We start from the raw sequence: 13,097 nt of genomic DNA on the forward strand, positions 1-13,097 counted from the left end.
TGCATATAATATTCTTTTATTTTTAAACAATGCTCCATTGCATATTTCACCAGTCTGCAAGTCTGATAGATTCAGCACAGTTTCAGGTTACAACATTAATTAGCCTAAGTCTGCTTTACTTCTTCTTTGTGAAAGTCAATTCACCTTCTACCAAAATAACCGCTGTCTCAAAAACTCATTGTCTAGGTGTAGCCAATTTGCATTATTTAAATTCAGTTCTGTCTAACACTTATCAATCTGTCCTCAAAGAAATCAACAGAAAAAGAAATCAACATTGGTCTTTTGGTCCAAAATGTATCTTTCTCTTCCAGGTTGTGTTGCACCCCGTGTCAATTTCATTAGCTCTATGATTCCTCTTTCTCCCCCAGCATCCTACTGGTTCACAGTTCAGTCTACCATTTCTAAGTTTATCTGGGGGGCGCGGAGACCTCGTTTGAGAATTGCTATCTTTTCCCCTACTAAATCAGATGCTGGTTTTGCACCTTTCCAAACATTACATTTTTACAACTGGGTCATTACAATCATTGTTTGACCCCCTCACTACAATCAAGTTGTGCGTCGATTGAATTATCCCCATTTGTACCACATACTCTGTCCTAGATATTACTTGCCAACCAAATCCTGATATATGCAAAACTTAGATTTGGTCAAAGTATTTCTATACAACGCAGCTTTGGCGACTGGTTGAAAAACACCTAGGCTGAAAGTCTTAATGGTTAACCAGTTTCCTCTTTTTAGTAACTTCCAGTTAGGTCTACTTGTGGGTTCTTCTCATTGAAGGACTTTTTCTCTCATACTTCTGACCTGTGCACTTTCCTGGAACTAGTCACCACGTTTAACATCCCTATTTCTTCCTGCAGATCGTGCTGCCCTAAAAAGGAATTGGCATTCCCTTTTCTACAACCCCTCGAGATCATCCTCTTGTCCAATGTCTTCTACAATTTCTCCTTCTACAGGTATTGTTTCCTCACATTTAATAAAATCCTCTATTAACCCTCTCTGTTCTTAATATATGAGCTACAGATCTTAATTTGTCTTATGCCAATTTGAGTTGCATACAGCCTTTTGAGTTTGCTTTTTTATCTTCAAGGAATCCCAAACTATCAGTTTACCCAATTGCAAAAATGTATCGCCTTTAATTTGCTCCTAGGAAGTGTTTTACTCTGGGCCAAACCCTAAGCCCACAATGTCCACTGTGATCTGTCCCAGAAAGTCTGGGTTTAGATAATCCTGGATCTCAGAATGAATACCCACTTGGTATGGCAAGATTTCACACCAGCGGATTAGCCAGTTCCAGAACAACGAATTTCAATCTGCTCACACGCTTCCATGTCAGTTGATCCGGGTTCACAGCAAAATTTATAAGCCATTCAGAGTTGAGCACTGAGGGCCTGATCAACCATGGATTACAAGTTTGAGAAACAGAGGGAACAACCTTTAAGCCAGCACAGCAAGACAATTATTGACAGGTCCTTCAGGCGCAGTAGCTCTCAAGAAAAGAGAGATAGTGTGGAGGAACATCACAGAAAGAATGAATGCATAAAACAGTTAAGTGAAATCCATGTAAACTTTGTGTGGTAGATTGTTGGACTGTGTAAAATATACCCTGGTGATATTATTTCACTTGAAATGTAATATACCTTCAAGTAAGCATTATTTTCCATGACATCAAAAAAGTCTACAACACATGATGTCATGTGTTCAGCACCAAGAATTGTTCTAGTCGTTACTGTAACAGATTTCAAATATTGTCCTGTTACATGACAAAAGAAACTAAAGATTAATTAAATTCCTTTGATGTACAAATCAGCAACAGAAGACTCACAGTGCCCACTCTTTGAATAGTAGCTTACCCTATTCAAACATGACACCCCACATATTAGGAGTGGAGGTAGGCAGCTAGTTCCACCAGCAAGTCTTTTTATCAGTTACTAGCTGTTGCCAGTGGCTCTGCCTGCATAGAAATGAAACAGGACAAACTCTAAAAATCAATTAAAAAAAAAAAAGTAACAATTTGCATTGAGAAGAATTTATATTGATAGATTTTGTATCCGAGGCCCTCTTGATATACAATACTTTTGGTTTTGCTATCGGGGCGAGAATATAGCTGTGACCTCTTTGCCAAAAATGAAAAAAGTTGGCAAGGTATCTCTGGCCAAGCGAAATCTAGATACGTTCCAACGTCAAATGTTGCCACTGTATCTGATGGGAGAGCATTTCCAAAGTTGTGAAGAAAACTACCCTTTATGAAAAAACAAAATGATAGGAAAGTCCATGATTTGCACTGATATCAGCTGAAAGTGAACATGTCATGTTTTAGAAGGTTGCTCAGATATATTAAAGCCTTGGATGTAAAATGGTAACATTCATGCAGACACTACTCTGGGCATGCTGCAATGTCTAAATGTGATCTGACTGAGTTTCTCCTGGCAGAATTTGGCAAAGGAGTTGTGCTTCTTTGTTGATAGTCCATTCAGAAGACAGCACAACATTTTGTTGGCTTTCTCTGCTTCTTAAATATTGCAGTTGCACGAGAACTGTGCAGAATTTATATCCAAACAAATCCGCTTTTTTGTAGAAACGAAAAATACATCCTCAGAGGTTTCTGCAGGAATACTTTGGGAAACCCTGAAGGCCTTCTTAAGAGGACAGATTATCTCCTATCTTTCCCACAGAAATAAACTGGAAACGAAGAAGGTATCAGAGCTAATCAATGAAATCCAAGAACATGCCAAGTGTCCAAGTGAGGTTCTTCATAGGAAAAGGCAGGCTCTGCATTCAGAACTTAACCTCTTGACAACTAAAGAAACACAACAACTCATTTGTAAATCAAGACATCATTACTATGAACATGGAGAGAAAGCTAATAAGATCTTAGCTCAACAAATCCCCAAGCAAGAAGTTCGCAATGCAATCCCAGCAATCACCAACACAAACGGAGACAAAATCATTGGCCATAAAAATATAATGCACACACTTAGAGACTACTATAAATCCTTATATTCTACTTAGTTTAAAGAAGACAAGACACAATCTAATGCATTTCTGGATGCATTACAGATACCACAAATACATACTCTCAGTGCAGAGAAATTGGATAAACCTCTGGCGCTATCAGAATTACTAGATGCTATAAAGTCAACTTCAGAGTGGGGAAGTAGCAGGCCCTGATGGCTACCCTGCTGAATTTTACAAGAAAATCTCCACTCAGCTAGCTCCCCTCTTATTAGCAACATTTACAGAAGCTAGAGACAATGAAATACTACCTCAAACTTTTTGCCAAGCATTAATCACCATCTTTCCTAAACAAAATAAAGGACTTATTACAATGTGCATCATACAGACCAATTTCACTTCTGAATAATGATGTTAAGATACTCTACAAAATCCTAGCTAGAAGGATGGAGAAAGTGTTGCCTTCGGTAATATCACAAGATCAAACTGGATTTATTAAAGGCCGGTGCTTAGCTTCCAATCTTCGGCGCCTGTTTCATATAATATATTCATTAGTATATTAGTTTAATGCAATATATTCATAGTCAAAAACCCCAGAGATAATATTATCGTTGGATGCAGAACAAGCATTTGATATGATTGAATGGAGCTTACCTTATCACTACATTGGAGAAATTTGGGTTTGGCCTGAACATTTGTGGATGGATCAAACTACTGCATAGCAATCCAGAAGCTTCAGTTTGTATTAAACAATGTTAATTCAGACTACTTTACACAAGACAAGGATGCCCCTTATCACCACTGCTTTTTGCAATCACCATTGAGCCACTCGCAATTCACTGTAGAAATGCTTATGAGATAAAGGGGATTATCAGAGAAGGACTTGAACAGAAAATTTCTGTATATGCAGATGATATGGTACTGTATATATCAGACCCACAAAATTCCGTGCCTGCAGTCCTAACAGCAAAGATTTCTGGTCTCAAAATTAATTTGACTAAAAGTGTGCTCTTTCCAGTGACTTCTCAAACACACAATATTAGATTTGGACACCTTCCCTTTTATCATCACAGATCAGTTTAAATACCTAGGGGTAAACAGCACAAGTAAATATAAAGCTCTAAATCAACACAATTTCGCTATCTGTATGGAAAAAATTAAGCAAGACTTGTATAGATGGTCAACCTTTCATCTCACTTAAGCTGGAAGAACTGACATTGCTAAGATGAATATCCTTCCTAAGCTTCTCTTTTTATTTCAAAACATTCCAATATACATCAATAAATTGTTTTTTTAGGAAATTTGATTCAACCATAACCTCATTTATTTGGAATTCAAAACATCCACGTATCCAAAGAGCGACCCTACAAAGACCTAAAGCAGAAGGCGGAATGGCTCTACCTTTCAATTTTATTACTGGGCAGCAAATATACAACCTATAAAAACCTGGACATGGACACAAACAGATGAACATACACAGGCATAGTCCGCAATAGAAATAGAATCCTGCAGTACTTCTTTATATTCCTTGCTTTGTGCCCCAATAAATACAAGTTATCACCAATATCCTAACAACCCAATTGTGCTTCACTCACTCAGAATATGGAACCAATGTAGGAAGCATTTTAAGATAAAGAAGCTTTTATCTGTGGCTCCTCTGCACGAGAAACACCTTTTTCCACCCTCTCAAACGTATGCAGTTTTTGATATCTGGAAAACATTTGGGATTAAATCAGAGATCTGTACATAGACAAAGTCTTTGCATCCTACGAACAATTACACTCCAAATTTAACTTTGCAGCAACACATTTTTTTCACTGCCTTCAAATCAGAAACTTTGTTAAACAGAACCTGCCCAATTTTACTCATCTCTCACCTTCCTCTATGCCAGAAAAAATATTGATCAGTCTTGAGGACTCAGACAGCATTTCTGCAATATATAAAACACTTTTACAGTCCCTCCCTTTCAAAGATCCAAGAGGACAGTGGGAAAAGAATCTCTCACTCAGTATCTCAGAAAAGGAGTGGAAAGTAGCAATGCGGGGAATTCACTTGAACTCCATATGTGCAAAGCATTCAATTATTCAACTCAAAATTATATAGTCGAGCACATCTGTCTTGCTTGAAACTGTCCAAAATGTTTCCAGGGCAAGATCCAACCTGCGAATGTTGCAATCAAGTTCCGGCCTCATTGGGCCACATGTTCTGGACCTGCACCAAACTAACATCATTCTGGACCAAAATCTTTAAATGCCTTTTAGACAGCCTTGGTGTCACACTCCCTCCTAATCCACTAACAGCTGTGTTTGGTGTTCTTCCAGATGGGCTTAAAGTGGAAAAGGACAAACAAACTGTGATTGCCTTTACTACACTACTGGCACTTAGACTTATCTTGCCTAACTGGAAGAATCCTAACTCACCTATTCTAAGTCAGTGGGTAACTGATGTTATATACTACAGTATTTGAAACTGTAAAAAATCAAATTCGCACTTAGAGGATCTGTGCAGAACATTTTCAAAACCTGGCAGGATCTAATCAATAACATTTGAGAATAAGCTTTTAAAGCACTGGGGAAGCATATTCTCTCCCCCTTTTTTTTTCTTCTCCATTTATCTTTATTCACTTATTAATTCATCTAGTTATTTTTTACTAGCTTTAAGTTCTATTCTGCTGGCTTAGCTTTCTTTCTCAGGGGTGGGGGTTGATTTGTTTTCGATCTTATTTTTGTAAAAATTGATTTATTTGTATGGAATGTTGTGTGATTTCAATAAAAAAAAATGTAGTTGGGATCAGTATCTCTGACAGGACATATACAAAGTTTGATTTTATGACTGGATGCTCTGCTCCTTCATTACCTACAAGTGTTGATTCTTCACGTTAAAGTTAAGGTTTTGCAGGGTAGTTTCAGCAAAAAGAAAAAAAAAATTATGTACGATTCCAACAGAACACTGACAGACTGAGAAGATCGTTCCTCCCCCAAACTATGCGACTCTTCAATTCCACCCGGGGGGGGGGGGGGGGGGGGGACCCAAAACGTTAACATTATACAAAGTTATTGTCTGTTTTTACCTGCATTGTTATCAATCTTTAATTTAATATTGTTTTTTGTATCAGTATGCTGCTGCTGGAGTATGTGAATTTCCCCCTGGGATTAATAAAGTATCTATCTATCTGAGACATTTTTCCAAAAATGTGTGTTGTCTACATTAAAGTGTGTCAGTAAGTCTATAGCACTGTGTGGTGTTCACTGTGGCCTACCGACAGGTTCCACTGGATTATAGTAAGCAGTGTGTTGATTACAGGAGACCAACTGAAATGATTTTGATGATCACATCCTTGTTGCAGAGACTTTCTGATCTTTGTTGATGAGACAGGTGTTAGTCTCACAAAGAGGAGAAAGAGAAGTCAGAACATCAGAGTCTACCGTGCCATTGTGGATGCGCCTGACATTGGTCACCGTATGTACAGCAGTCAGCCATCATTGGTTTATCCACCACCATATCAGGCTAGGACCAGGTAATGTCTAATGACATTTCTCAGAGGTCTTTATAGTGCTCTGATTAAACAAGAACATAGAAAGCAAGTGCAACCAGAGCATCTTTCATACACTATCACAAGGGATATCATTTCATCACAGCATAAAGAAGGGACATGGTTCAATAAATGATAATCCTTAATTCTTAAATGTCTTTCTTTCACTGTATTCTATTTCACAACCCTACTGAAGAATCTTCTCTCCTTTGGTGGTGGAAGGTTTACAACAAAAATTTCCACAAAAGGGGAAATGTGTACACAGTGGAGATGGTTTGGGGTGACCTGGCTGTCGAGTAACACCAGAGCCGTATTTTCCACAGTAGGCAGAATAAAGAAATCACATGTAAAGTAGGTGAAGTCTTTGGCCTGACCCAGCCAGAGACTGAATGCTGAGACTGAGCAAGTCCACTTTTTTGTTCTTTCTAAATGTTATACTTCTTCTATGAATCTTTTTTGTCTTCTTCCTTAATCTGAAAACTCAACTAATAAATAAATGTTAACAATTTGGATTATTTTGTTTTTTTGTTGTTTTTACATAGATTTCATCAACATAAGATTTGGTTTCTTCCCTTGCAAAGTTGTAAGCACTTCATTAACACCGTTGCTGATGGTAGTGCTGTCAGCTGAATGCCTGAGGGTCCAACTGATAGCCCATGATGTCTATGCATGTAACCAATCTGTGTGGATTTTTACAGTTTCATTATAAACAAAGTCACTGTGTGCTTTTGGGTTCATTGCTATTTTGATTTGACGAATCTACTTAGAGCTTCTGCACAGTGTTTGTGCTTTTGATTATACCTATAATTTGAAGAAAAAAAAAAGAAACATATACTGTACATTACTTTGAAAACTTTACACATAAATAACACTTATAAGCACATGTACACGTAAACCAATCCAACACTTAATAATAATAATAATATACAATTTTATAGTATACTTTACAATATGTAATCTTTATAGTTACCAGTAGTTTTATTTTGCACAAATGAAGTACCCAGGACAATATCCATTCAATTTTTAAAATACATTTTATTCTGTAAATATAAATTTTCCGAAAACATAAGCAGTAAAACAAGCATCACTTACAGAATAATACAATTTACAGACTACATTGCCTTTAATTGTAAACTGTAAACAAATTCACAAAGGGGGTATAAATAAATACAGAGGCAGACAGTGTCCGAGGTCTGAAATTCTTTGCTCACATGGTTCTTATTGCTAAAGAAATATTTAAAAACTACTGCATTTCAATAAATTATGCTTTAGCAAAATAAATATTCATGATGCATGAGAATAAAGAATTAAAAATAACAAACTAAAAATTTTAAAACACATTTCATGTGCCACAGCTTTTATTAAATGCTTTAACATATACACACCTGCATGCACACACATACAATTTCATACTGAACAGAAATTGTAAGAAGTCAGAACCTGGGTGCTTGATTTATTGTATAATAAAGACTCCGCATTAGGCAAGTAAAAATAGCCCAGATGAACAATGACTTCATTCAGCAGCTGAAGTCTAAATTCACAACACTGCGCCTTTCACTTTTTGTAAGCACCATTTTGAAATTTTTCTTACAGAGCAAAATGTTTTTAAGCCTGTAATGATTTCTAATGCCAAGGAAACCTTCATTATGTCGCCCCTCTCCCTTTTGCATACATTGCTCTCCTCCCAAACATTCACTTACAAACAGATGCAATATTACAGTTGTGATAAAGGAGGCAAGGTTTTAGCCACTGTGTTGCTCAGTTTCTGCACTTATTTTATTTCTTGGGTACTTAATGTAGAAATAAAATCACGTATGAAATGCAACCCGGTGTGCTGCTGTTCTGGCAGACTTAGCAAGAATAAAAATAAAGCTCTCACTTCTTTAAGTCATGAAAGATCTGTGTAAAAACATTTCTTGTTTAGCAAGGATTGGATTCACTGATGTGTATTTTATGCCATGATATTTGAATGCACATTGACAGCATTAATAAAGCAGAAAATCTGAAAAAATGGAGAAAAAAAAAAAAAAAGTTGCCATCTATTCAAAAAGCACATACAGAAGAAGCCATTTTCTCCAGGCCTACTGACTTTGGTATTTGGCTTTTGCTTAGCTTTTAAATAGAATACTGAGCTTTACAAAACACTGCAGCAGATAAATGAACACCATGATACTTCTCTCCTCTGAGTAGACTGCAGGTTCAATTACTGATTGCAAGCTAATTTGGTCATTTTCAGATATTTTCAGAACACATTGAACAGAGAAAATGGCTTACAAGGACAAATATTAGTAACTGCTTAAGAAACATGATGAGGCATTTTTATAAATTAAAGTATTAATGACAAAATAAGGCTGAGAAGCATGGGGCAAAAAAAAAATATTTTGGGGAATGGGCTTAATCAGAACCGGGCAAAATACAAATACTATCTGTGTAAACTGAAAGCAGTGAACAAAGTTCATCAAGAGTTCTCTGTTTACTCAATGAAATGAAATGAAATTAACAGCCAGAGTTTTTGCAATGTCTGCGGCTCCAGAGGTGGTTGTTAGCTGAAGGCAGATACAGGTGAGCATGGGGAAGGGGCAGCATTGTAGTGACACTACAACAAGACAAGATTCACATAGATGGGTGGTGCTGTCCTTAAAGTATTAGCAAGGAGTGGCCTCCACTTGAGAAAGGGTCAGGATGCTTCTGTCATTTGAATAGTAGGGGTCCGAGGTGCTCCACGATCTAAAAGCAATAATAAAAATGAACACAAACAAAAAGCATGGGCAACTTAAAAAAGAAAATAAAAGGGAAAACGTCATGCATTTAGATTATAAAATAACTTCCTTAAAATGCTAAAGAAAATCAAATGAAGAAGAAGCAACAAAAAAGTGAATGTGTTTGCAATGCTTTGTTAGAGAAGACATCAGACAGATGAAAAATAGATTACAAATGCACTGTAGGGGACACACGTAAGTATCTAAACAGACCCACTGACAAACACCAAACACAGACATTCACACACAAACACATAGAAGTGTATAACGATAGTGCACAGACATTCACAAACATAGAACATGTAAGACTTTTACTCCACTTTGACTCACAAGTTATTAAAGTAGTAAAAGCATACAGAACAGCTAGGTTTGAACAGGCAAGTCTCATCAGTACCATGCAGTCCATAAAATAAGTACACAATTTGTGTGAAATTATAGTTCTGTAAAAGGAATACACATGGCCAAAAAAAATAAAACTGTTTTAAGGCATTTCAGATTCTGACATATTTGATGGAGGTGCGACTTCTAGAGCTGCACCACTCCCATGATTCAGTGGCGTCAAATTAAAATCACAGTAGCCACTGGAAGGATGGAAGGTGCAATGGAAACACACTTCACTGAAGGTCTTTCTTGCACCAAATAGAAAAACTGCATAACAACACCTCTAAAAATACCTAAAACAAACAATTTAATCATTACAATTGATTTCACCTACACATTTAATAGTAAAAATAACTGGTCTGCAAGATACACAAAAATATGGAAAAGTCTATTTTGTCCACTACTGCCAAAATTGTTTTAATGTAAAAATGTGGACAGTTACTATACACATCATATAAAAAGCATATAAAATATGGCTTCTATTGACTGCCTATTATTTAAGAAATATGCTTATACATCCACCTTTCATCTATGCTATAAACTGCAAAATTCTGCAGCCCTTTCCAGCTGACATATTTTTTGTTTTTTTGGAGAAGGCACCATGAATATATCACTTGCACAAAGCTACCTATGCTCCAGGATAGCTGCTAGTCACATACTATCACGTTTTCAACTACAATTATGTAATCAGGAATCTCTTGCTTACTGAAAACAAAGACTGGTTTTATCTGGAGTTTTGGCTCTGTTTCTTTCCAGGAGCCCAGAGAAGTGCAAAATTAGCTACATTTTAAAAATAATAAAAATATATTTACAACTTTACACATATAGACAGACGCCACATATTTATATATATTTTCCCACATTCATGCAATGTTTACATGGGGTGAGAATAACCAAGTACTGTATTAAACATGAAAAATCAATAAATGAGTCTCATACTTAAAAAGTATGAAGAAAAATCTATGTATTTTTGTTTCGGGTCTCTGAGTTGCTGATGTATATGTACAATAATAAATGTGTGACGTAACAATAATTACAGTCTCAAACCAATGATGAAGGTAGGTGGCTAAAAATGCTATTGTTTATAAAATGTATACAAAAATACTATTTTTAATTATATTAGGTTTCTAGCATTTTAATGGGAAACTTTTATAAAGCTGTACATAATACACTTTCTTTAATATTTTTTGTTTCACATTGTAGATAAAATGGTGTGAATTTTCAACTTAGGATCCTCTAGACTTACATAAGACATCACCAAAATATATATTTTTTAAGTTATGGTATAAATGTAATAAATTAACGTATGCTAAATTCACTTCTAATATTACAAAATGTAACCATAAATTGCACTGACATTATTAGACCAAATCACGGACATATTTAAAAATACTGATACAAAAAAAGGACAGGGCAGTAGTTTTACTTATACAAAACCACTCAACAATCTTAATAAGCTGAGTAATTTAGGTGGCATAGATCGATGTATTTTTTTATTTTCTTTAACAATGCTATATATTAAAAAAAAATATGCACAATTGTTTTGATCATTTTTAGGAATCCAGAGTTTCTCCATATAGTCATAGAAACTGAACGTGAAAAAGAAATCAAAGGAGGGAGAGAAAGAGAGAGTAACCCCCGGACACTGAAGCATCTAGTCACAGCTTACAAAAAGCCCACAAGGCTGACAGTCCCATTAGATATACCATTTAGTTCTTTACAGATAAGTATAAGACATCACAATCATTACACATGATGCGTAACATGAAATGTTCATTTTAATTTGGAGTGAAGACCAGCATACGGAAAAAAAAAAAAAGTGTTTTGTAAAGTGGTGTTTATGGCAGTTAAGACACTGAACCCCACCATATACAAAAGCCTTTAATTTTGTGGTGCCCAAGTGAACCCTTTGGCCTATGCCAGCAGATTTTTCATTACAACCAATCTCATCAGAGGTAGATTCCTAGACTAAAATTAACTCCTTGCCTAACTGAACATTCAGTATAGGGATGCTCCAATCTAAATTGTCCAATTTTTTACTAAAAAAAGACTTCACTGGTGATTGGTAAATTGACCAATCTCAAAAACATTTTTAGCCCCTGCTTCCCTAAGCTTTACGTTAATTTAGTTGTAGTGATCCTTTATGCAAGGTATTACGGTGGTTGAACAAGATTTTTTTTTTTTTTTTGCAGCAAACTTCCTGCACTGTAAACAAAGAGCAGCAAGTGGAGGCTTCTCAGAGAGTTAAGAGGAATATTACGCTAAAGAAAGTGGAGAAATAAACGGAGATAAAGGAATCTGAGAAGCTGTCATGTGCAAGAAAAACTAATTCAATGAATTCAGAACTTTTTATTTTGTTCTTTAAATTAAAACGGACACCATTTGAGTGTACATAGTGAGTTTTAAGTGCGGCAGCTTACATTTTTAATTGGATAAACAAAAGATAAAGATCAATTTGAAACTGCTGCATAGTAAACAATAGGCTTTTTAAAGTGTTTATTATTTGTTGTGTGTCATGCAGCATTAGTTTTGGTAAGAAACAAGTACTACATAATTAAAATGGTAATCCATATTTATAATTACGCTTCAAGAATTATGAATGTTTACGTGATACACCTGTATAACAGCGAACAGTGTAGTGCAATTAATGATTTAAAATGATTAATGATACCCATAAGTGCATGTATTTACATTTAAGCAGTGGTTAATTGCCAATATCAATTAATTGATTGTCTGAGAATATATAGGGAGAGTTAAAAATTTTGTTAACATTTGAATAGTGGAAACAATTTATTCACAAAACATACTTCATTTGTGCAAGATGATTAACAAGAATGTCTCAACCTGTTCGCCATCATGTTTAGCACATGTACCATATGTGGCACATATATTGTCCACAACAATTGTATACAAGTATATACATAGCAGTGCCATTAGTGTTAACATAATTTTGACTCTCCCTGAATATAATTTTTTTTGCTGATGTTAGAGAAATCGTGAAAAGTACTTTTTTTACTTAAACCTTTTCAGATAAGTACATTACAAAAATATGACAGCTTGTAATTATGAAAAGCTTTTCTATTTTGTTAATGCCATTTGTATTTTGGGTAAATATTTTTTAAATTAATTAATGTAAAGAAATGTTATCTATTTTAACTATTTTATGATCCCTGAGCTATAAAAGCATACCAAATTTAATTTTGTTAATAATAAAAAAAGAAAAGTTAACACCTGTGGTCTACAGTTTAATCATAAAAATACCAAAGTTAACACTTTAATAAAGGATAGAAAAGTTCTCTGTTTGGTTATAAAGAAGCTTATTGTAAAAATTTTTAAAGGGATAAAGGGGAAAAAAATTGGAATCAGCCGATCGAGTAACATAAAATCAGTGATCGGCCTTAACACACCTGACTGGAGCATCCCTATTTCTGGATTTAGTCTTTGGATGCAGAAGAGGTCTGCGATTACAT

General features: G+C 35.4%; 1 protein-coding gene across 2 annotated transcripts in view; it reads right to left on the minus strand.

Annotated features, from left to right (window-relative positions):
- Positions 1 to 7,502: 7,502 nt before the first annotated feature.
- atp11b (ATPase phospholipid transporting 11B (putative)) overlaps positions 7,503 to 13,097 on the minus strand; it is a 208,324-nt gene continuing 202,729 nt past the window's right edge. For both annotated transcript variants that reach the window (XM_051923917.1, XM_028794610.2), the window contains one exon: positions 7,503 to 9,214. In XM_051923917.1, coding sequence (XP_051779877.1) covers positions 9,133 to 9,214 — 82 coding nt within the window. In that variant the 3' untranslated portion in view covers positions 7,503 to 9,132. The remainder of the gene's footprint in view (positions 9,215 to 13,097) is intronic.

Source organism: Erpetoichthys calabaricus, chromosome 2, assembly GCF_900747795.2.
Source record: "Erpetoichthys calabaricus chromosome 2, fErpCal1.3, whole genome shotgun sequence".
Taxonomy (NCBI): Eukaryota; Metazoa; Chordata; class Cladistia; order Polypteriformes; family Polypteridae; genus Erpetoichthys; species Erpetoichthys calabaricus.